This window comes from Tachyglossus aculeatus, chromosome X1, assembly GCF_015852505.1.
Source record: "Tachyglossus aculeatus isolate mTacAcu1 chromosome X1, mTacAcu1.pri, whole genome shotgun sequence".
NCBI classification, from domain to species: domain Eukaryota; kingdom Metazoa; phylum Chordata; class Mammalia; order Monotremata; family Tachyglossidae; genus Tachyglossus; species Tachyglossus aculeatus.
In genome coordinates this window covers 97,422,930-97,448,988 of record NC_052101.1, presented here as the reverse complement: position 1 = coordinate 97,448,988, position 26,059 = coordinate 97,422,930, and the positions used below count along the sequence as shown (strand labels likewise).

The following is a 26,059-nucleotide window of genomic DNA, read 5'->3' as shown; positions in this document are numbered from 1 at the left end:
TTTATTATTACATTGTACTCTCCCCAGTGCTTAGTACAGTGCTCTGCACACATTAAGCACTCAATAAATATGATTGAATGAAAGTGTCTTTAGTTTCTTTTTTTTATACCACATTCAAATCCCTGACATAGGACTTACCAATCAATGGTATTTGTTGAGCACTTACTATGTGCAGAACACTGTACTAAGCACTTGGGAGAGTACAACAGAATTAGTAGATATGTTCCCTGCCCATAACAAGCTTACAGTCTACTTTTAATTGAAGTTCTCTACCCCTGTTTATGGGCAAAGACCTTGGGAAGTTTTCGCTTCTTCCTCTTTGTTCAACTCTCCAGTCTAATTTCCATCAGTTTTCTTCCACTGTTTTTTTGCTAGATTCCCTACAAGATGAAATTCTTTTTTTTCCCTTTACTGATACACAGAGATGTTCTTTGTAAAGCACAAAGTATAAAATAGCCACCCTCCATTCCAAAACTTCCTGATTAACTCCTGCAAACTGTTCCTTTGCAGCTCCAGTGGGCAGTCACCCTCCAGAGCTACTCTCTATCCCTTCCTGAAGACTCTGCTTCCACCAAACAGATTCCAGAGGAGAATTATGCTAGGCCATGTAACTCCCACAGAGGTCAAGGGATCATTCTGGGAGCCAAAGGGCTTGGCTAGGAATGCTGCTATATTCCCAGAATAATTAACAATACTGTATTCTACTCTTCTAAGTGCTTAGTACAGGGCTCTGCCCATAATAAGTGCTCAATAAATACCATTGATGATGATGATGACTGTTGACCTTCAGGCCTGCCCCCATATAGCGTATTCCTTTGATACACCCCATGATTTATATTCCTAAGTTTAACACATTGGTGGTGCATAGGAGATATTAAGACATTCTCCCCGCCTCCATGATTATCTGTTGAGGGATCCACCCTGACCTTCTAGGAGTTTACATTCCAAGGCAGAATGCCACTCATGCTAACACCTAAATCCAAAATATGCCATTCACTTGTATTCCCTTGCTTTTACTAATCTTTCCATTTCTTCTCTTCCTTTATGACTTCAGCAATTTTATGCAGAAAGTACGGGATTGAGGGACTGCTTTTAAGGTGACAATACTTTAGGAAGGAGGTGCCCCTCATCTGAACTATTTAATCTGATGAGGATTCCTGAAGGAGAACTGTTTTCAATGAGTGAGATCTTTGCCAAATACATGAGAAGGCATAAGGAACAAAGAGAAGATTCCCTTGACAGCAAAGGAGGGTGATACAGTTTTGGAGAGGGGAGGGGGAGACAAGGCCAGAATTTAGCAGCAGTGTGTATATGGAGAGGGGAGGAAAGACATCAATGACTATAAGAGTCTATTGCTGGCTGACCAAAGAATTGAGCAGAGAGTGCTACCTTACATACCAAATGCTATAGGAACTCAAGTTTGAAATCTCATGTAAAAGGCTGCCTTTTTACCAGTGAAGACAGAAATCTGATGACAGGCACAGAAGAAAAAATTGCTGCCTGGGGTCATAAAAACCAACACTATAGAGGAGTCAAATGAAAAACACTAAATCCAGTCTCAAGCCCAAGATAGAATGACCTTAAGCTATACTGGCCTAAAAAACACATAGAAAAAGTCTATTTCCCTATAATGTACATTTTCAGTAAATGAGAAAGGTCTGACACACTCCAAGATATACAAACACTATAATGCTTGTTTACTTTTGACATGGCTACATTGAGTTTGTAAACAAGAGGTCTATTATAGTAGTAATACTACTGTGCACAGAGCCCTTTACTAGACACCAGGAGAGAATGCACAGGTGGGAATTAGACATAGTCCTTGTCCTTTGGGGGCCTCACAACCTAAGAGTTTAAGTGGGATGTAGGGATTGGAGACAGACACATTAGCACACAAGAAACAAATTCACAACAGGCTCAGAGTGTTGGCGAGGGCAAGGGATTCCGCGAGCATGTGGGGGCAACTTTTATCCCCAGTCAGAGGACCGGAAACATGCTGGGAACAAGGACCCTCGGTGACCAAGAGAGAAGGTGGCACTTACACAGCGCTTATCTGGCAGTGATGGAGGGATGCGAGAGTACGCGGGAGCAGATTTTACCCCTGGTCTAGTGGGCACAGAGCAGGTGGGGAGCAGGGACCTTGGGTGGCAATCAATCAGTCATACTGATTGAACGCTTACTGTGTGCAAAGCACTATACTAAGCACTTGCTTGGTAGATTACAATATAACAGAGTTGGTAGACACATTCCCTGCCCGTGACAATCTCTATAGGGACACAAACTCATGAGCATCTAATAATTCTTGAAAGGCCAAAGGTCAGTCATTTCCAAGAATGTGCTCCATTTTGTAATTACATAGAAGAAAACCTCAGTATGCATTTTTAATACATTCAACTTCTGACTGAAATCATTCCCAGTCATCATCTTATGTGATCATTTAAAGACTTGTTGCATAATTTCTGATGTTCTTGCCCTGCTTATGGCATTAATCAAACCATCAAAATACATTATTGTTTTGTTCCATCTTATCGGGAGTCATATTTCCCCAACTACAAGTGTGGAAAGATGAGAATGCTAGGCAGACAAAAGATCATGTCGATGAAATGCTCCTCATTGGATTTGAAAATAATACATTGTTTTTATTAGAATAAGAAATTTTACAAAGAGGGTGCTTTCTATTTATGCTCAAGTTGTTATGAATAGTTGTGACTCTCAAAGAGACTATTTTAAAGATCACACAATACCATAAAAGCGGCATTGTGAAATAAGTTTTAGCCAAATCATCTAGAAGAGCACCATTGATTTGGAAAAGGCGATAATTCCATTTAAGTATCTGAAAGGAGAGGAAATTTGGGGACTGGAAAGAAATGGGGGAAGCAATGGTTGTGGCTTCTGATGATTGCTAATCCAACAAAGAGAAGTTATTACTGTTTTAATTAAGCTCCTACCCAAGCATGTTTCAGAATACTGGATAGTTTTAATAATGTGTGAAACATTCAGCTTGTCCTATTCATCCTCAACTATAGTAGGATTTAGGAAAAGAGCTCAGCCCTTTTGTTATTCTCCACTGAAACCTAGGGAGCTTCCCTACTATAACAATGTATTCATGATTCCATACAACATCCACTGCTAAGAAAACAAAAAATAAAAAAGGGTGAAAAGGAAAGAATTTTTAACTTCTTCCTCTCTCCTAACATCTCCTGTTCAAGGGCGGGGAAAGGAATGTACATCTCTCAGACCTTGGATGAAGAAGGCATAGTTCCTCTCTCTTAGTTCTCTTTTTGCCTTCTTTCTCCACTTTCAAGAGCCAGGGCTCTCCTTCCCCAGGCCCCAGTCAACTATACAGAAAGCCACAGAGACAACCTTTCAGCCTATTATAGCTAAGTCCTACATATTTCCTTATAAATAACCCAAACTGACCTTTCACAGAAAACTCAGAAAGTTTAATAGTCCATTAAATTGAAGGTAAGCAGATGCACATTATTGGCCAATTATCCACTACACAAGAAGCTGAAATTGTTTCCAGTTCTTCATTTAACAAACAGTAATCAGAGAAACAATAGAACAAACCCTTTCCTAGTATCTGTTGTTAGAAATAAGATTATAGTGTTAGTAAATGGCTCCACGATCTGGAAATGAAATATTACTGAAAATAATATGGAGTAATTAACAAAATACCCATTAATTGTCTAGGTTAGATGGCTAATGCAGAACAATAATCTGCTTGGCTATCCCTCAAAATCAGTCTTACTCACCCTCTCCTCTCCTGGTTTCCCCCACTTTTCTTCTCTTCCACTTCCCTCAGTCCTCCCCTCTGCATATGTGCCCCCTCCATCTGAACATGTCCTTCAACTCCATTCTGGGAAAGGGCTTGGAAATATCAATCAATCAGTCATGCTTACTGAGCTTTTACTGTGTGCAGATCACTGTCTAAGTGCTTGGGAGAGTACAATATAACAGAGTTACTAGACACGTTCCCTGCCCACAATGAGTTTACAATCTAGAGGAATACTGCTTCCTGGAATATTCCCCACAGTAGCTTAGCCGATTCCTGTGCAGCTGGTGGCTCCCTATGTCCCCCAAATTGTTTTTTATAATACTTAGGAACAGCAGCAGCAGCAGTAATAACATTAAAGGTATTTACTGAGGGCCCACTGGGTATATTGCATTCATTTTCATTCAATCATATTTATTGAGCCCTTACTGTGTGTGGAGCACTGTGCTAAGCTCTTGGAGGAATACACTAAAACAATAAACAGCCACATTCCCTGACCACAATGAGCTTACAGTCTAGAGGAGGGGAGACAGACATTAATATAAATAAATTACAGATATGTAAACAAATGCTGGGGTGGGGGGGGAAGGACAAAGGGAGCAAGTCAGGGTGACACAGAAGGGAGTGGGAAAAGAGGAAAGGGGGGCTTAGTCAGGGAAGACCTCTTGGAGTTGTGCTTTCAATAAGGCTTTGAAGGAGGGGAGAATAACTGTCTGTTGGATTTGAAGAGGGAGGGCATTCCAGGCCAGAGGCAGGACATGAGGGAGAGGTTGGTGGCAAGACAGACGAGATAAAGGGACAGGGAGAAGGTTAGCATTAGACAAGCGAAGTATGTGGGCTGGGTTGTATTAGGAGAGTAGTGAGTTGAGGTAGGAGGGGGCAAAGTGATTGAGTGCTTTAAAGCCAGTTGTGAGCAGTTTCTGTTTGACGCGGAGGTGGATGGGTAACCACTGGAGTTTCCTGAAGTGTGGGGAGACATGTCCTGAATGTTTTTGTAGAAAAATGAGCTGGGCAGCAGAGTGAAGTATGGAATGGAGTGGGGAAAGGCAGGAGGCTGGGAGGTAAGGCATGGAGGCTGATGCAGTAATCCAGGCAGGACAGGATGAGTGACTGCATTAACGTAGTAGCAGTATGGATGGAGAGGAAAGGGCAGATTTTAATGATGTTGTGAAGGTAGGACCAACAGGGCTGTACTAAGCTCTTGGGAAAGTACAAGAGAAGCATTAGACATATTCCCTGCCCAGAAGGAGCTTACACCCTAACTGTGGAAGCAGATATAAAAATATTTACAAATAAGTCAATCAGAATAAACAGGCTGCTTAATCCATTAGACTTTTATATGCAAATGTTGAGTGTATAAATACTTATGTGCTACAGGTGGCTGATGGGTTGACATAACTTGATGTACTGGGAGTTAAATTAGGGAAGACTTGTTGAAGAAATTGGGATTCTCCGAGGGTCCTGGAAGTCTGATATGTGAGATAAGGCGAGTTGGTGAAGAGCCTTAAAGCTGATTGTGAGGAGTTTCTACTTGTTGAGGGAAATAGGGAGCCATTGCAGAGTGTTAATGAGAAGGGAGATGTAAGATGAGTGAGCTTTCAAGAAGCTGATCCCTGCAACAGCATGTAGACTGGAAAAGGTTGGAGGCAGGGAAGCCAGCAAGGAGGCTGATATAATAATCTAGCTGTGGTATAACACAAAATCTTGGATCAAGGTGGTAACAATCTGGTTGGAGAGGAATGTGTAGATGGGAGAAATGCTGTGTAGAAAGACCTTAAGTTAAACTTAAGACCTTAAGTTTAGCAAGAACTTAAAAGATGAGAATCAGAGAAGGTGGTGGTGTCATTGACAGAGATGGAAACATTGGGTGGAAGAGTTTAGGAGGGAAATGAGGAGTTCAGCTTTGGACATGTTTAAGGTGCCAGAGGGACAGTCAAGTGAACATGTCCTGGAGGCATGGAGAAATACGGGTTTATAGGTTAAGATGTGAGGTTGGGGCTGGAGAGGTCGTTTTGAGAGTCATGGGCATAGAGGGGGTAGCTAAAGCCATGTCAGTGTATGTTCAATCAATCAGTGGTCCTTACTGAGTGCTGTGTTTGGAGCACTGTACTAACCCTTCAAGAGACACTACAGTTTCCAATCACTGCCCTCCAGGACCTTACAACCTAGCAGGAGAAATAAACATTAAAATTAATTACAGGTATGGGAGGCAACCGAATATAAATGCATAAGTAATGGGGGTGGGGAGAAGAGTACCTAAGTGCTTAAGGGATTAAGGACTCATTAGGTGATGCAGAATAGAGAATGGGCATGTAGCAAGAAAAGGAAAGGACCCAAAACAGACCTTTGCAGAACACCCACAATTAGGTCCCATGAGGCAGAAGAGGAGACAGGAAATGAGACTGACAAATGCATACTTGCTCAAAGGCAGTCATTTGCCATCTTATATTTGTGTAACTTGGGTTTCCTCCTAAATTATACTACTCTGAACTGGTCTCTATTGAATTCCAGGAACTGACAGAGGAAACAAAAGTCATTAGGCCTTTAGATCATTATTTCAGTGTGTTGCCAGTTGGAAAACTGAAAGCAGATATCAGTTTGAAGGTCTAGAATCATTACATCAATAGAGATTTTGCATAAAAAGGAATAAACCAATGGGAACAATAATAATTACCCTGTGTTCCCAAACGGTTAACTATCAGGACAGGAGAGGTTTAACCCTGGTGAGGCATGGGCCTATCCAGAACATTTAAGTGAAAAGAAGAGAGCGGAGAAACTGATGGCCAACAACCTCCCCTTTCAGTTTTTTTTAATGGCATTTGCTAAGTGCTTATTATGTGTCAAGCACTGTAATAAGCATTGGGGTAGACACAATTAATCAGGTTGAACAGAGTCCCTTGTCCCACATGAGGCTCACAGTCTAATTAGGAGAGAAACAGGTTTTGAATCCCCATTTTACAGCTGAGGGAAATGAGGCACAGAGTGCCTCTGTGAGCCACACAGGGTGGCTTGCCCATGGTTACACAGCAAGGAATTGGCAGCGCCAGTTTTAGAACCCAGATTCTCAGACACCCAGGCCCATACTCTTTCCATCAAGCCATGCTGAAATTATGAAAATTAAAATGAAACACACCTTGGGCTCAAGTTTATTCAAGTTTAGAGAAGCAGCATGGCCTAGTGGATGGAGCATGGGCCTGGAGTCAGAAGGACCTGAGTTCTAATCTCGGCTCTGCCACTGGTCTGCTGTGTAACCTTGGACAAGTCACTTCATTTCTCTGTGCCACAGTTGCCTCATCTGTAAAATGGGGATTAAGATCTACTTGGGACAGGGACTGTGTACAACATGATTAGCTTAAATCTACCCCAGTGCTTAGTAGATTTTGTGAGGAGACAAGAAATCTCTTGAGATACTACTGGGAAAGATGGGAGAGTCGAAGAGTCGGGGAGGAGGAGGGAGGGACTGGAGAGGAGCAGGGGAGATTTTGGGTGAGATCACACCTGATGGTTTTAATTTTATCACACAGTACATGCTTAACAAATGCCATTTGAAAAAACAAACAGAAAACACGTTTGAAAGCTATACTACTGTTTGGATTCTTCAGGGAAGCAGTGTGCCGAGTGGCCTGAGGAAAGAATTGCAAGTTGGGCATTTTTTCACTTTATGCCCAGCTCTACCGCAGACTCATTTCATGGGTGTAGAAAAAGTCTCTCAATTCCTCACCCCTACCTACTGTCTTAAATGAAGACAACCATTTTCCTCTTACAGACATGCTAATAGTATTTGTATATCACTTTGTGATACACTAAAGAGAGTTCCATTACAAAGTTCTATTATTTCCAGAAATGGAAGATTGCCTACTTGAGAAGAGGAATACTTTACTAGAATATCTTGAATATACTAAACCTGCATCATCATTTAAAGTATCAAGAATTTCAAATGAATCAGTAAGATTGTTTTAGTTCATTAAAAAACTATATTACTTACTATATTTAATTTGAACGCCATCTATTTCTTCTTCAGACTGATCATTTGTAAATTCCGTTGTCTGAAAGTAACAAGTGAAAAAAGAGTTAAAAGCCGCAGCTATGTTTGAGACTCTGAAATCCACAGTACTGTCAATCAATCAATCTTATTTATTGAACACTTACCGGGTGCCGAACACTATACTAAGCAATATAACAGAGTTGGTAAACCGTTCCCTGACTACAACCAGCTCTTATCACCAGGACAGGTGATCCCATTGTACTGCCTTGTGACATAAGGGCTTGGACTCTAGACTCACTGGGAAAGGGGAAGCATTTGGCTTCCTTCTTACTCCCCAATACCCCTTTTGCACCCACCAACCAACCAACCTCCACGTTTCCTCTTTCCTTTCCTTTGAGGCCCATATCTTCTGCCTCTACCACCCGCTCCAGTTACTAGTCACAGTCATCTTTTGCCCCCCAGACCACTTCTGCAACTTTCTAAACCATTTTGATCCCTTTCTCACATTCTTTCTTTCTTGATCCTTGGGGGCTGAAATATCCACGTGGATGTCCCAAACAACCCTTCCACTGCCCACTTCCCCTCAGTCCTCAACTGCAGTTGAAGCAGTGTGGCATAGTGGAAAGAACCTGGGCTTGGGAGTCAGAAGGTCATGGGTTCTAATCCAGGCTCCGCCACTTGTCTGCTGTGTGAACTTGGGCAAATCACTTAACTTGTCTGGGCCTCAGTTACCTCATCTGTAAAATGGGGATTAAGAATGTGAGCCCCACGTGGGACAACTTGATCACCTTGTAACCCCCCTAGTGCTTAGAACAGTGCTTCGCACATAGTAAGTGCTTAACAAATACTATCATCATCATCCAGTGACTTCCTGCTCTTCTCACCAACTGACACACACTCGATCTCATCATCTCTAGTGGCATGAGCATGGGCAGGTCGTGGGTTCTAATCCCAGCTCCACCACTGGTCATCTGTGTGACTTTGGGTGAGTCACTTAACTTCTCTGTGCCTCAGTTACCTCATCTGTAAAATAGTGATTAAAACTGTGAACCCCACGTGGGACAACCTGAGAATTTGAGGTTGGGTAAGGACCATCTCTATATGTTGCCAATTTGTACTTCCCAAGCACTTAGTACAGTGCTCTGCACACAGTAAGCACTCAATAAATACTATTGAATGAATGAATGAATGAATTACCTTGTGTCTACCCCAGCACTTAGAATAGTGCTTGGCACATAGTAAGAGCTTAACAAATACCATCATTATTATTATTGTTATTATTATTATTATTGTACAGCCTCTACCGTCACCATCTCTGAAATTCCTCTATCCGACCACAACTTCCTCACTGGACTTCTCTCCCATATACTTACTCCCCACAAGTCTATCCTGTTCCCCTACACAGGCTTCTGATCTTTTGATCCTCTCCAATTCTCTTAAGTCATCATGCCCCAATATGGCTCCATACCCAAACTACCTCCTCAGCACCACCCTCTCCACTGAATTCAACTCCCTCCTCTGTCCCTCCGCTAATCTCATATGACTAACCCGCAACCCTGGATCATCTCCACTCCAATGCTTGAGCTGCTCAAGACTGCTGGCATAAATCCAGACCTCATTCATCTCTAATTCTCCCTTATCTGCTTTAATTTTGCCATCTAATCCACCTGTCAGCATTATCTCTCCTTCTTTACTGACTCCCATGTTTGACTCCTCTGAATCGGGAAATGACTCAATGGCTGGTTCAATCTCTCATCCTATCCCAACTGGATTACTGCATCAGCCTCCTCTCTGATCTCCCATCCTCCTGTCTCTCCCCACTTCAGTCTATACTTCATGCTGCTGCCTGGATCATCTTTCTACAGAAACACTCTGGGCATGTTACTCCCCTCCTCAAAAATCACCAGTGGCTACCAGTCAATCTATGCACCAGGCAAAAACTCCTCACTCTCAGCTTCAAGGCTCTCCATCACCTTGCCCCCTCCTACCTCACCTCCCTTCTTTCCTTCTACAGCCCAGCCCGCACCCTCTGCTTCTCTGCCACTGACCTCCTCACTGTGCCTCATTCTCGCCTGTCCCGCCATCGACCCCCAGCCCATGTCCTCCCCTTGGCCTGGAATGCCCTCCCTATGCACATCTGCCAAGCTAGCTCTCTTCCTCCCTTCAAAGCCTTACTGAGAGCTCACCTCCTCCAGGAGGCCTTCCCAGACTGAGACCCCTCCTTCCTCTCCCCCTCCCCATCCTCCACCCTACCTCCTTCCCCTCCCCACAGCACCTGTATATGTTTGTACAGATTTATTACTCTATTTTACTTGTACATATTTACTATTCTATTTATTTTATGTTGTTAATATGTTTTGTTTTGTTGTCTGTCTCCCCCTTATAGACTGTGAGCCCGTTGTTGGGTACGGACCATCTCTATATGTTGCCAACTTGTACTTTCCAAGCACTTAGTACAGTGCTCTGCACACAGTAAGTGCTCAATAAATATGATTGAATGAATGAATGAATAATATAATAATTGACTCCCATACCCATGACCCCCATCAGATATTCCAGAGGTTTAACTCCTCAAACTCTGTCCCCAAACCCTCTCATCTTTCTCCTAATGACCTAGCCACATACATTATTGATAAAATTAAAACCATCAGGTGTAATCTCACCCAAAATCTCCCCTGCTCCCCTCCAGTCCCTCCCTCCTCCTTCCCGACTCTTCAATTCTCCCATCTTTCCCAGTAGTAGCTCAAGAGATTTCTTGTCTCCTCACAAAATCTACCCCTTCATCTGCACCTCCAACCCCATTCCTTTACACCTTGTCAAAACACTCGCCTCATCCCTTCTTCCCTCCTTGACTGCCATCTTCAGCCATTCACTCTCCAGTGGCTTCATCCCCACTGCTTTCAACTCACGTCTCCCCTAGTGTAAAAAAGCCCTCCTTTGACCCCACAGCTTCCTCCAGTTATCACCCCATCTCCCTTCTATCATTCTTCTCCAAACTCCAAGCAAATTGCCTACACCCATTTCCTCCAATTCCTGTCCTCCAATGCTCTCCTTGACCTCTTACAAACTGGTTTTCTGCCCTTTTCAGAAACTTACATTTTCACTGGAATTTTTCATATCAAATTCTTCTTGAGCCAGTTCACTGTTTTCCAGTTCTTTAATGATTTCTTCAGCTGTTAAAATGTGTGCAGAATTGTTATATGGCAACTTTTGTTATATAAATAGTACAAAATGTAAATGAAAAGCATCTATAGGCAAACTAGGTCAACAGAAAGAAAATACTGTCTTACCTACAGAGCCCCTGCCTTCATCTAACTACTGATCATGCACTTTAAATAAAACTGCAATACACGGGTACAAGAATATGCATTTTGGACACATATTATAGCACAAAAAAACTAAATAACTATTCTTTTAGCTCCAGTTTCAGCACACTCCATTCAAGGTTTGCAACAAACACACTGATGAGGGAGTCAGTTTTCTATAATTCCACAAAACACATGGAAAATCAACAGCATTTATTGAGTGATTGCTTTTGGAAGAGTACAAAAGAAATATAAGGACATGATCCCTGACCACAAGGAGGTTGCAATCTAGCAGGAGACAGACAAAAAATACATTCACAAATAGAAGGAAGTACTCAAAGAGCAGAGTATGTAAAACAATACATACAAAAGTCTGAGTAGTATGTTCAAAATTGCTATGTTGGTGCAAAAGCATGGTGACCATAGTAGGGAAGATAAACTGGGTGCAAGAAAAATTAAATCAGGGTAGGATTCTTGAAAGAGGTGGGATTTCAGAGGTTTATGAAAATGGGAAGTGCTGTGTTCTGATGGATTCTAGGGGAAGTGAATTCCAGGAAGGAGGAAGAGTATGAGGCAGGGCTTGGAGAAGGGAGAGTCGAGAGAGAGGCAAAGGAAGAAAGTTAGTTTGGAAGGAATGGAGAGTGTCAGCTGTAGAGAGTAGAGAGCAGACAGATAGGAGGGAAAGAGCTGACAGAGTACCTTAAAGCCAGTGGTTAGGAAGTTCCACTTAATGCAAAGATGAATTGACAATGCTTGGAGAATGAAAAGTGGAGAGACGTGTCCAGAATGATGTCTCCCACTGAAAGTCAACCTGGTTTTGCTTTACACAAGAGGTTCAAGCAGGTCCAGGGCAAAGGACCCTGGGGAGAATGGGTCAATTCAACCAACCAACAAATTAATAATACTTGTTGAGCACTTCCTCTGTGCAGAGCACTATACTGAGCACTCAGGAAACGACAGTAGAGTTAGTAGATATGATCCCTGCCCTCAAGAAGCTTGCAATCTAGCTGGGGAGACTGACACCGAAATAAATTACAAGTAGGGGGAAGCAACAAAGTTTAAAGATATGGATGCATGTTCTACTAGGAAGGAGGGGGAGGCTGACTCCCCAAGTGCTTATGTGATGCAGAAGTGCTAAGGTGGAGCTGGGTTTGTGTTGGAGGGAAGGGAAGGAGGCAAATAGATGGAGAAAGAGATGAGAGATTAATCAAGGAAAGTGTCCTGGAGGAGATAGGATTTTAAAAGGGGTTTGAAGATGGGGAGAGCACTGGTTTGCTGGATGTACAGGGGAAGTTCCAGGTAGAATGGAGGGGGTGAGCAATGAAGCACCACAATGAATAGGTTAGCTTGAGAGGAGTGACACGTACAAGCTGTGGTGTAGTGGGGGAGAAGTAAGGATAAGTAGAGGGGAGAAAGCCAATGGTCAGGAATTTCTGCTCAGTGCAGAAATAAATGGGCAGCCATTGAAGGTTTTTGGGAAGTGGGGAACCATGCATAGGATGATTCCAAGACTGAGTTGAGAGCAAAGGTATCCAAGCCCCCCTCAAGTTTGACCTGTTGGACCTAACTACATTTGGAGAAGTAGCGTGGCTCAGTGGAAAGAGCACGGGCTTTGGAGTCAGCAGTCATGGGTTCGAATCCCACCTCTGCCAGTTGTCACCTGTGTGACTTTGGGCAAGTCACTTAACTTCTCTGTGCCTCAGTTACCTCATCTGTAAAATGGGGATTAAGACTGTGAGGCCCCCGTGGGATAACCTGATCACCTTGTAACCTCCCCAGTGCTTAGAACAGTGCTTTGCACATAGTAAGCACTTAATAAATGCCATTATTATTATTATTATTACTTGGACTGGAATCCTGAGGCTGGTCCTTTAGACCTCGTTTGACCAAAGAAGGAGCCAAATTTCCCTGGGTCCACCCTAATCCCAATTTGCAGCTCAGAAGGGGGCTGGATTAAGAGAGGTCTCTGGTGGGATAAGTAGCTATCTGACTTGCCGCCGCTGTGTTCCACATTGGTCTACCATGCCAGAACCAACATGACACAAGATGGATGGGATGAGTACTGCACTTTCCAGCCTTGTAATGAGAAGGGAAGGGAAAGCAGGGTGAGAAACAGGATGCACTTCTTTAGCCCATCTATTAAAAGTCCCTCAGCATGCTGCCTCCTCACTAGCAGTGCCTTTGAAGTTTTATTTTCCAGTTAGAAACAAAAGTGCTCACTCTTCCAAATGGGAAGGAATAGTCTTCCTTTTTCTATCCCTTTCTCTCTCCTTTCTTCCTTTGAATTTACAAGCACTTGGCTGTAAACTAAACTTCCAGAGAATAACACAATTAAATAGTAGTCTTCAAATAAAATAATAATAATTGTGGTATTACTAGGGACCAAGCACTTCCTGTGTGCTGGCCACTGAACTAAACCTGGGGTAGACACAAAATAATCAGGTGAATCATAGTACCTGTCCCACATGGAGCTCACGGTCTAAATATTATGGGTAGGGACCGTCTGTATGTTGCTAACTTGTACTTCCCAAGCACTTAGTACAGTGCTCTGCACACAGTAAGTGCTCAATAAATACAATTGAATGAATAAATAAGAGGGTGAACAAGTATTGAATTCCATTTTACAGATAAGGAAATTGAGGCACAGAGACATGAAGTTACTTGCCCAAGGTCACACAGCAGACAAGTGGGATTAGAAAACAGGTCCTCTGACTTCCAATAAAAGACTCCCTCTGCTCTTTGCACTCGCCAGTCTGCTTCCCATGAACTGTCTGACATCGAGAGTATCGTAGGTTTGACTAGGATTTTATTTCAGATTACTGCTTTAATGAATAATTGCTGATTGCAGCATCAATTTAATTATGCACTCCATGCATGAATCATATTCATATTGTGAATTTCTATAAGTCAGATTCAACTGTGCTTTATGAATAGATACATCTAGAGGATTCCATTTTTGTGGGTTTTTTTTATTCCTGGCATCTACATTTCTTGACCTTGGGCAAGTCACTTAACTTCTCTGTGCCTCAGTTTTCTCAACTGCAAAATGGGGATTCAGTGCCTGTTCGTTCTCCTACTTAGGCTGTGAGTCCCATGTGGGAGAACAACTGTATCTGGCCTGATTAACCTGCATCTATCCCAATGCTTAGAATAGTGCTCAACAGTTAGCAAGTGCTTAACAAATACCATAAAAAAATACAGAGCTGATGATTAAAATAACAAGACTTAAAATAACAAGAACAGAAGCAGTGTTGCCTAGTGGATAGAGCACGGGCATGGGAATGAGAAGGTCATGGGTTCTAATCCCGGCTCCACCATACAACTGTTGTGTGATCCTGGGCAAGTCACTTCACTTCTCTGGGCTTCAGTTACCTCATCTGTAAAATGGGGCTTAAGAGTCTGAGCCCTATGTGGAACAGGCACTGTGCCCAACCTAATTTGTATCCACCCCAGCACTTAGAACAGTGCTTGGCATAGAGTAAGTGCTTAACAAGTACCATAATTGTTATATCATTATTATTATTATTATTCTTAAGACTTAAAATTCAAAGGCCCAAAACTTTCAGTGATCTCTGAAACTTTAACAAATTTCAAAGAAAGGGACATAAATTAACCTCTTTGAATTAAAATATACATATGATGCTAATTATCTGGTTTCCCCCCATATGACCAACTATTTTTATGATTCAATGGTAATTACGTGCATGCTGCAAAAAATTTCAAAGTCAATATCCCTCACACTTACAGGAGGACATTGTGCTTACAAGAACACTGAAGAAAGGAATAAACATATACTTCTTTTGTAACCCAGGCACCAAAGTTGAAATAACTTTGGAACATATTCCATGGAAATTAATGAAATTAGTGGGAAAAACCAATACAGAAAATAATGTGTTGGGCCTCGACAACTGAAGGCTATTGGCAAGATGGGGGTAATGCCAAAAAGTGGTGGAGAGGGAAAAGTAGAAGTGTTATAGGGAATCACAAAGTTGAAGCTCAAATTCCATGCCTTGTCCTGCCCCTCTCCCCAAACTTGCCTTTTCCACTCTCCAAATCTTTTTAGCTAGGTATGGGAGGGCACTTTTACTGCTGCACTTTTACTGGGGCTATCTAAAACAAAATCACCACTCTAGTGGTCAGTCATATCATGACATTGCTAGCATACCTGTTTTGGGATGTAGAGCATCACATTGGGCATTGTACATGAGCACAAATTCCTTATGTCTTTTAATTTGTTGATCTCTACTTCCACGAGTTGACAGTCCATATTCCTTCAGCTTTCCCTTCAATTCCTGATCACTGAGCAAGTAGTATAAGACTGTGGACAATGTCTTCCTTTTCTGAAAAGGACTGATAAGTATAAAAAGAACAGTGAGGATTACTAGAGGTATCAATAAAATAAAAATTTTAAAATTTCAAGGTACTTCACAATTTCACTGATGGAAAAGCTAAGGCACTTATTTTCCATGACCACTCCACTGTGTAGAAAAACCAGGGATTGAATGGACTGCTGCCACATGATCTCAGTCAAGCAACCAATCAATGGTATTTATCAAGACATTGTGCAGAATACTGTATTAAGTTTATCACAGTCTATTTCAATTAGGATGATGCCAAAATGAACAATAAGCATCATGTAAGACTGTTAATACTGAAAATCACAGTTACTGATTTTTATATGTCACTAAAGAAGACAACTACTTGTGTAATGGAAGGGGAATATTTAAGGAGATAAAATACAATATGAAGGAGAATTCATATCCAAAATCTCACAATTCCTAAGCAATAGGGAGATGATTTTATCTATACCTCAGAGTGAACAAGCAGAAATAAGCCCCTTTGCTATTATTCCTTTCTTTTATACCAGATTTTGTGTCATATGCTCAGAACAATTAGAGTTTGCCCAACACACCACCAATTTTGCCTTTGGAAAAATGATTGCAGGGCATAAAGAAGACTGAGGGCAAAGAGGATCATGGGTTTGCAGTGGAAATTCATGATTTAAAGCCTGTGTGTTGCATGTGATCAATCACCTTTCATTCAAGCAAAACAATTTTAATAAGTATGAAGCTTAATGCATTTAAGAATGGCCCACACAAATCTCATAATAAATAATAACAGTTATAATAATAATTGTCATATTTGTTTAGAGCTTACTGTGTGCCAGGCACTGGAGTGAACAAAAGCAAATTGGGTCGAACACTGTAGCTCTCCAATTCTCTGTCTTCCCACAATATGTATTGCCCCCAAGAACTGTACACGGCCTGGCCTTCTTCAACCTTGCTTCCACCCCCTTCACTCCACAGAAACTGCCCTCTCTGAAGTCACCATCGATCTCCTTCTTGCCAAATACAACAGCCTTTACTCCACCCTAATCCTCCTTGACCTTTCTGCTGCCTTCGACACTGCAGACTACCCCCTTCTCCTAGAAGCATCTAACCTTGGCTTTCCTGAAACTTTCCTCTCCTGGTTCTCCTCCTAGCTCACTGACTGGTCCTTCTCAGTCTCATTCACAGGCCCCTCCTCTGCCTCCCACCATCTAACTGTGGGAGTTCCTCAAGGCTAAATTCTGGGTCCCCTTCTACTCTCCATCTACACCCACTCCCTTGGACAATTCAGCGGCTCCTATGGCTTCATCTAAACAGATGATTCCCTAACCTATATCTCCAGCCCTGACCTCTCTCCTTCTCTTCAGCCTTACAATTTCCTTCTGCTTTCAAGATATCTCAATTTTGATGTCCCACTGACACCTCCAACTTACCATGTCCAAAACAGTACTCCTCATCTTTCCATCCAAACTCTATCCTTCCCCATCACTGCAGACAACACTACTATCCTCCCTGACTCACAAGCTCATAACCTTGGTATTATTATCCACTCCTCTCTCTCATTCAACCCACAGATTCAATCTGTCACCAAATCCTGTCTGTTCTACCTTTTGTTCAGTCGTATTTATTGAACACTTACCGTGTGCAAAGCACTGTACTAAGTGCTTGTACCTTCACAACACCATTAAAATATGTCCTTTCCTCTAGCTCCAAACTGCTACTACACTGATCCGAGGCATTTATGTCCTGCCTTGACTACTGCATCACCCTCCTCACTGACCTGCCTGCCTGCTTCCCATCTCTTCCCACTCCAATCCACTCTGTTATCCAGATTATTTTTCTAAAAACCATTTAGTCCACATCTCCCCAGTCCTCAACAACCTTCAGTGGTTACCCATCCATCTCAGCATCAAACAGAAACTTCTACCATCAGCTTTAAAGTACTCAGTCATCTCCTTCCTTACCTCACTGATTTTGTACTTCAACCCAGTCCAAACACTACACTTCTCTAACACCAACCTACTCCCTGTACCTCAATCTTGCAGGTGTAGAATTTATTGATTAAACAAAATGGAGGCCATTGCTGACCTGGGAGAGTGCATTCTTAGTGGAGTGAAGAGGGCAGAAATCTGATTCTAGAGGGCAAGAAAGGAGTTGGAGAAGAGAAAGTGGAGGCATTAGGAATGTGAAAAGGAATGGGAGAAGTTAGATGACGCAATAGCTAGATTGTGCAGTCCCAGAAAGGCCAAAATTCATTCATTCATTCAATTGCATTTATTGAGCATTTACTGTGTGCAGAGCACTGTACTAAGTGCTTGGAAAGTACAATTTGGCAACAGAGACAATCCCTACCCAACAACGGGCTCACTGTCTAGAAGCGGGAGACAGACAACAAAAAAAAAAACCAAGTAGACAACTCTAAGACAAGTCCAGTCTGCTTTGGAATGTCCTGGAATCCCTGAGTCAACACTAAATCTGACTCCCAGGGTGCTCTTGACTGGGGAAGATCCATGGTCAGACTACAGTTATTGGGGCTAATTAAGAATAATAATAATAATCACAGTATTTGTTAAGTGCTTACTATGTGCCAGTCACTGTACTAAGTATTGGGGTAAATACAGGATAATTGGGACAGACATAATCCCTGGCCCACATAGAGCTCACAGTCTCAGGAGGAAGAGGAAGAACAAGTGTTGCATTCTCATTCTGCAGATGAGAAAACTGAGGCAAAGAAGTTAGGTGACTTGGATAAGGTCACACAGCAGGCAAGTGGCAGACCCGAAATTAGAATCCAAGTCCATTGACACCCAGGCCTGTGTCCTTTCCATTAGGCCACGCTGTTTCACTGTCTCCAACTGGAGTTGATTACCTGAGTCCTCTCCAACCCTGGGGCAGAGACAGAGTCAGAGAGCATTCACCTCATGCCAAGACTCCAAGTTTATTTAGGCACAGGGGCGGCTCAATGTGCTCCACTATCATTTCTTGCGGGGGGTGGGGGGGGGATGCAAAGAGAGAGAGGGAGGAAAGAATCATATCACAAAAATCTACCTGAGAAGTTGTCAGTCCCAAAAATCTAGTAACTTTTAGTGGAGTGCCACATAGCAAGGTAGGTTGGCGATGATCTTTCAGACCCAAGGCAAAGAGGGAACTGACTCAGTCTCACCAATCCCTGTAATAGAGGGAGCTTTCTCAGGCTGTCCCTCCCAACTCCTCCAGGAATTAATCATACTTGTTGCTAAGGATACCTTGAAAATTTTTCCTCAGCAATAAAGTGGCTCACCCCAATCCCATGAGATTCCTGTGAAATCCATACACAGGTTTGATTTTCAGTACATTGTGGGTCCCCAGAGAGCCAGGGACTATTTCTTATTTATCTTTTATTCTATTGTCTCTAGTGCTTAATACAGTGTTTTGCACTCAGAAACTCAATAAGTACCACTGAAGTAATGTAATCACAAATGTCAGGTGCATTATTAGGTTAAAGCAAAACTCCAGTAGTCCTTTTGTAGAAATGTGAACATCTCAAACATATAAAAGCCATTTATTAACAGCTTTTTATACATCGTGTTGGTTTAAAATAAATAGATATTTTTACTAAAGAATCCATTTCCCACTTTTCTGATTCCCAATGGTATTTCAAGTCATGATGCACTTTCTTGTCTTTATCTTTCAATCAATCAATCAATCAATCGTATTTATTGAACACTTACTGTGTGCAGAGCACGGTACTAAGTGCTTGGGAAGTACAAGTTGGCAACATATAGAGACAGTCCCTACTTAACAGTGGGCTCACAGTCTAAAAGGGGGAGACAGAGAACAAAGCCACACATACTAACAAAATAAAATAAATAGAATAGATATGTACAAGATGAATAAATGAATAAATAGAGTAATAAATATGTACAAACATATATACATAAATACAGGTGCTGTGGGGAAGGGAAGGAGGTAAGACGGGGGGATGGAGAGGGGGGCGAGGGGGAGAGGAAGGAGGGGGCTCAGTCTGGGAAGGCCTCCTGGAGGAGGTGACCTCTCAGTAGGGCCTTGAAGGGAGGAAGAGAGCTAGCTTGGCGGATGGGCAGAGGGAGGGCATTCCAGGCCAGCGGGATGACATGGGCCGGGGGTCGACGGCGGGACAGGCGAGAATGAGGCACGGTGAGGAGATTGGCGGCAGAGAAGCAGAGGGTGTGGGCTGGGCTGTAGAAGGAGAGAAGGGAGGTGAGGTAGGAGGGGGCGAGGTGATGGAGAGCCTTGAAGCCGAGGGTGAGGAGTTTCTGCCTGATGCACAGATTGATTGGTAGCCACTGGAGATTTTTGAGGAGGGGAGTAACATGCCCAGAGCATTTCTGGACAAAGACAATCCAGGCAGCAGCACGAAGTATGGACTGAAGTGGGGAGAGACACGAGGATGGGAGATCAGAGAGAAGGCTGATGCAGTAGTCCAGATGGGACAGGATGAGAGCTTGAACAAGCAGGGTAGCGGTTTGGATGGAGAGGGAAGGGTGGATCTTGGCAATGTTGAGGAGCTGAGACCAGCAGGTTTTGGTGACGGCTTGGATGTGAGGGGTGAATGAGAGAGCGGAGTCGAGGATGACACCAAGGTTGCGGGCTTGTGAGACGGGAAGGTTGGTAGTGCCATCAACAGAGATGGGAAAGTCAGGGAGAGGGCAGGGTTTGGGAGGGAAAACAAGGAGTTCAGTCTTGGACATGTTGAGTTTTAGGTGGTGGGCAGACATCCAGATGGAGATGTCCTGAAGGCAGGAGGAGATGCAAGCCTGGAGAGAGGGGGAGAGAGCAGGGGCAGAGATGTAGATCTGGGTGTCATCAGCGTAGAGATGATAGTTGAAGCCGTGGGAGCAAATGAGGTCACCAAGGGAGTGAGTGTAGATCGAGAACAGAAGGGGACCAAGCACTGAACCTTGGGGAACCCCCACAGTAAGGGGATGGGAGGAGGAGGAGGAGCCTGCAAAAGAGACTGAGAATGAATGACCGGAGAGATAAGAGGAGAACCAGGAGCGGACGGAGTCTGTGAAGCCAAGGTCGGATACGTGTTGAGGAGAAGGGGGTGGTCCAGAGTGTCGAAGGCAACTGAGAGGTCGAGGTGGATTAGGATAGAGTAGGAGCCGTTGGATCTTTCCAAGAAACTGGCTTCATTAAACTCAATGAAATTTGTGAGATTTGTTCCTATGGCTTTATTTTTCAGGTGGGTGGAAGCAAAGACATTACATTTAATAATATTAAAGTCAGACAAACTACTGAAATGCTTAGTTAAGGTTTAAACTCACTGCAACTCCATTCCCAGGTACATTAAGAAAAATTGTCCTCAAGGTAATTAGGTAAAACACTAAAGACAAAGTATATGGTTTCGCTTTCAGTCCCAATACATGGCATTCCAAAATTTACAGAGTTCTCAGTACAGTCTTTCAAATGGGACAGCATCCAATCAATCAATCAATCAATCAATCGTATTTATTGAGCACTTACTGTGTGCAGAGCACTGTACTAAGCGCTTGGGAAGTACAAGTTGGCAACATATAGTGACAATCCCTACCCAACAGTGGGCTCACAGTCTAGAAGGGGGAGACAGAGAACAAAACAAAACATATTAACAAAATAAAATAAATAGAATAGATATATACAAGTAAAATAAATAAATAAATAGAGTAATAAATATGTGCAAACATATATACATATATACAGGTGCTGTGGGGAAGGGAAGGAGGTAAGACGGGGGGATGGAGAGTGGGACAAGGGGGAGAGGAAGGAAGGGGCTCAGTCTGGGAAGGCCTCCTGGAGTAGGTGACCTCTCAGTAGGGCCTTGAAGGGAGGAAGAGAGCTAGCTTGGTGGATGGGCAGAGGGAAGGCATTCCAGGCCGCGGGGATGACGTGGGCCGGGGGTCGACGGCGGGACAGGCGAGAATGAGGCACGGTGAGGAGATTAGCAGCAGAGGAGCGGAGGGTGCGGGCTGGGCTGTAGAAGGAGAGAATGGAGGTGAGGTAGGAGGGGGTGAGGTGATGGAGAGCCTTGAAGCCGAGGGTGAGGATTTTCTGACTGATGTGCAGATTGATTGGTAGCCACTGGAGATTTTTGAGGAGGGGTGTAACATGCCCAGAGCATTTCTGGACAAAGACAATCTGGGCAGCAGCATGAAGTATGGATTGAAGTAGGGAGAGACACTAACCCAAGATTGGGTTAGTAAGTAATCTGGCAATGGGCTGATAAAAATAATGCTAACTTTAATTTTCTTTCAGGAAATTTTGTAAGCAGAGAATCCTTGTAACCCTAGTTGAAAATAATGCAATTAAAATCAAATCATCTAAAAAAAGAAGTTAACAAGATTCCTGAAAATAACTGTAAAAAGGTTAAAATAAGCCATCAAGTCGCATTATTTACAACTTTTCAATGATTTTTGACTTTTTTTGTTGGGCTAAAAGTAATTTCTAGTCTTCAAGGATTGTGACCTTCAGAAAATTTGATTTCAGTTGTTTTGATTTTGATGATCTGTCCTTAGACCAAACAGACAATTAAGACAACCAAGAATACCCTGTACCAAAGGGATTATGAGACTGTAATAAAATAAACTCAATTTAAAAAATGGAGGAATCTTCAGCATGATAATGATAATTATGGTATTTATTAAATGCTTTTCAGGCCCCAGACACTGTGCTGAGCACCAGAGAAGCACCGTGGCTCAGTGGAAAAGAGCACGGGCTTTGGAGTCAGAGGCTGTGGGTTCAAATCCCATCTCTGCCAATTGTCAGCTGTGTGACTTTGGGCAAGTCACTTAACTTCTCTGTGCCTCAGTTACCTCATCTGTAAAATGGGGATGAAGATAGTGAGCCCCCTGCCCCCCATGGGACAACCTGATCACTTTGTAACCTCCCCAGCATTTAGAACAGTGCTTTGCATATAGTAAGTGCTTAATAAATGCCATTTTAATTATTATTAGAGTAGATACAAGATAATCAGATCAGACAAGATCCCTGTCCTGCATGGGGATCACAGTTTAAGACAGACAAAGAACAGGTACCTCATTCCCAGATGAGGATGAGAAAACTGAAGCTCAGAGAGGCTAGGTAATTTGCCCAAGGTCACACAGCAGGCAAGTTAGAGCCAGGAATAGAACCATGGTCTCCTGACTTTCTGACCTGTGTTCTTTCCATTAGGCACCATTACTCATCTCACTGAGTGGGAATCAAGTCTTTTTTTTTTAATCTAGAATTTCACCATCATCATCCTTATTATCATATATGTGTGTGTGCATGGTACTGTACAAGTCACAGAACAGTCACTCAACCCTATGAAAAATGGAATCTAGACCAGCCTCTTATTCAAAGCAACCTGTACGGAAAACATTGAACTCCTTCAGAAGTTTGCATCCAATCCCTCTTCTCACTTCAAATCAATACATAACCCAGACCTATGCTATTAGGATCTAAGTAAATATGCTCACACCCACTAACAAAAGCTATAATCACTTAATCTAGCAGCCACAAACAGGCCTGAAAGAAATTAGCCCAGCCCAGCAAGAAATCAGACTGTGGGACCTGTAAGAATTTCAATAAGCTGTCTCCCCTTTGATGCTGACTGAATACACAGTTGATGATGATTACAATTACCAAAAAAATCCAACTACTAGTGGCAAGAATTTCACTGTTATTTAATTTATAAAAGATAATGACATGTCCATGTTCCAAGCTGCTAGTGATTTAAAAAAAAACAAGAGGAAACTTATATGATTTGCCTGAAGCAAATTTGACAGAATGTTCATAGGGAAAAGTGCTTGTTGAATTCAATCTACTCAATATACTTCCTAAAATAAGAGAGCCAAAATGCTAAAAATGGACTCAGTTAATCAAGCTTAAGTTTCTTACCTTCTGAATCTTTTATTTTTGCCATCCTTTGACATACATCTATCTATGTGATAGCGCATGTACATTTCTGGCACACAAACCTGGCAAACTGGGCAATTCACTGCAAGCGAAAAAGAGAGGCATTTTATTATTTATAAAGAAGTCCAAAAATACTAAAGACAGCTTGTCTTCGCACCTGATAGATTGTCAAGAAGCAAGCTGCAATCCTAACTTTAAAGAGCCTCTTGGGAAAATGGCTTCTGGTCAAGAACAACGGATAAGCTCTGGTTCTAAAGTCTCTGGACAGAGTACTTACTCAGAGGAATTGATTACAATGATAATGCCATTCACACTCTCTAATCCCAGCCAGTCAGGATCTCCTTGGGGATCTATTACATAATAAAGAGAGCCATCTTTTATGGAAAAGACGAACTGAAATCTCTTCCATGCTCTTCTCCTTGCAACCTTCAAAAATTTTGCTTAAAACACCTAACATCATGGATAAGATTTTTTGCAACATAAGAAATGCACCTTTGGTGTTGATTTTGGCTGTAGAAGTGGATGGTTTGTCAGAATCGTTAGCCCAACTGGGACCTGGGGCTTCCTCCGTTTCCCTCCCTACTTTATAGGTTTCCGCAGAACTGGTGGGCTCCTTTCCCACATGGCGGCTTTTGCCTCCTTTGGCCTTTTTTTTGAACACTTCCGGTGAGTTTCGTGGATGGGAATCCTCTTCTTGGCCACGTTCTTCATCCATGGATCCTTGTTGAATGGATCGGTTAACAATCTCCCTTTCCCTCAGTTGCTCCGCAAAGGCTGATACAAGATATTCTGGCACACCGGCAAGTTGCAACATATCATCCCTGGAAGGACCAAAAAATGATACTTAATTAGGATGAACTGTTTCCCTTTGGAAAAAAATTATCGCCTGCCAAGGGAAATTCAGAAAAGAAACAAAATAGAAGAACCAAGCATATAAAATTTGCTAAGGGCAAGGGCATTGATAAGGAAAGTACAAACTCATCAATTCACAGTTCCTGAACAACACCAGAGCTATAGAATTTTACCTGCGCTCTAGGAGAATAGAATGAATCTATTAGACAAGGTCACTAACCTCAAAGAGTTAGGGAATCTAGGGAATTTGCTACCAAGCCAATTAAAAGCTTATTTTTCAGAGACATGGGATATTGAAGTTGGGAAAATTCAACTCTGAAGATGACAGTTTCTCAGGGACATTTTGGAAATTTTAAAAAGTTAAAAGTGGATTTTACTTCACTCAAAACAAACAGTGAAAAAACCACACAATTATGATGGGTAGGATAGTAGAACAATACCTAGATAAAGCCTAGCCTAACCCAGCCTGGTTAAGTTGCTTTTGTTGGTGTCCAAACCATCCTTCATTCTCAGTCTCCTTCACGGGCTCCTCCTCCCACTCCCACCCCCGTACTGAAGGGGTTCCTCAAGGGTCAATTCTCGGTCCCCTTCTGTTCTCCATCTATACTCACTCCCTTGGTAAACTCATTCGCTCCCATGACTTCAACTATCATCTCTGTGCTGATGACACCCAAATCTACATCTCCACCCCTGTTCTCTTTCCCTCCCTCCAGGCTCATATCTCCTCCTGCCTTCCGGACATCTCCATCTGGATGTCTGCCTGCCATCTAAACCTCAACATGTCCAAGACTTAGCTCCTTATCTTCCCTCACAAACCCGGTCCTCTCCCTGACTTTCCCGTCACTGTAGACAGCACTACTATCCTTCCCGTCTCACAAGCCCGCAACTTTGGTGTCATCCTCGACTCTTCTTTCTCATTTACCTCACACATCCAATCCATCACCAAAACCTGCTGATCTCACTTCCACAACATCGCCAAGATCCGCCCTTTCCTCTCCGTCCAAACTGCTACCTTGCTGGTTCAATCTCTTATCCTATCCCGACTGGATTGCTACATCAGCCTCCTTTCTGATCTCCCATCCTCCTGTCTCTCCCTGCTTCAGTCTATACTTCACTCTGCTGCCCGGATTATCTTTGTACAGAAACGCACTGGGCATGTCATTCCCCTCCTCAAAAATCTCCAGTGGCTGCCTATCAACCTTTGAATCAAGCAAAAACTCCTCACTCTCGGCTTCAAGGCTCTCCATCACCTCGCCCCCTCCTACCTCACCTCCCTTCTCTCCTTCTACAGCCCTACCAGCACACTCCGCTCCTCTACTGCTAACCTCCTCACTGTGCCTCATTCTTGCCTGTCCCGCCACTGATCCCTGGCCCACATCCTACCTCTGACCTGGAATACCCTCCCTCTACACACCCGCCAAACTAGCTCTCTTCCTCCCTTCCTCCCTACTGAGAGCTCACCTCCTCCAGGAGGTCTTCCCAGACTGAGCCCGTCTTTTTCCTCTCCTCCTCCTCCCCTCCCCATCTCCCCCCTCCATCCCTCTACCCTATCCTCTTCCCACAGTACTTGTATATATTTGTACATATTCATTACTCTATTTTATTTGTACATATTTATTACTCTATTTTATTAATGATGTCTATATAGCTATAATTCTATTTATTCTGATGGTATTGACACCTGTCTACTTGTTTTGTTTTGTTGTCTGTCCCCCTTCTAGACTGTGAGCCCATTATTGGGTAGGGACCGTCTCTATATGTTGCCGATTTGTACTTCCCAAGCATTTAGTACAGTGCTCTGTACACAGTAAATGCTCAATAAATATGATTGATTGAATGAATGAATGAATGAATCCTTCACTTACCTACACCTATGGTTTATTTAAATACACAAAAGAAACATCTTAATCCACATCTTCTT

The 26,059-nt window shown here is 42.8% G+C and overlaps 1 protein-coding gene across 1 annotated transcript in view; it reads right to left on the bottom strand.

Moving 5' to 3' along the window:
- The window catches only part of RAD18 (RAD18 E3 ubiquitin protein ligase), an 84,979-nt gene that overhangs the window by 45,215 nt on the left and 13,705 nt on the right, over window positions 1-26,059 (bottom strand). Inside the window, 5 exon segments of the mRNA XM_038739949.1 lie at window positions 7,761-7,821; window positions 10,857-10,933; window positions 15,231-15,415; window positions 23,269-23,368; window positions 23,779-24,107. Of these exon segments, the coding sequence (XP_038595877.1) occupies window positions 7,761-7,821; window positions 10,857-10,933; window positions 15,231-15,415; window positions 23,269-23,368; window positions 23,779-24,107 (752 nt within the window).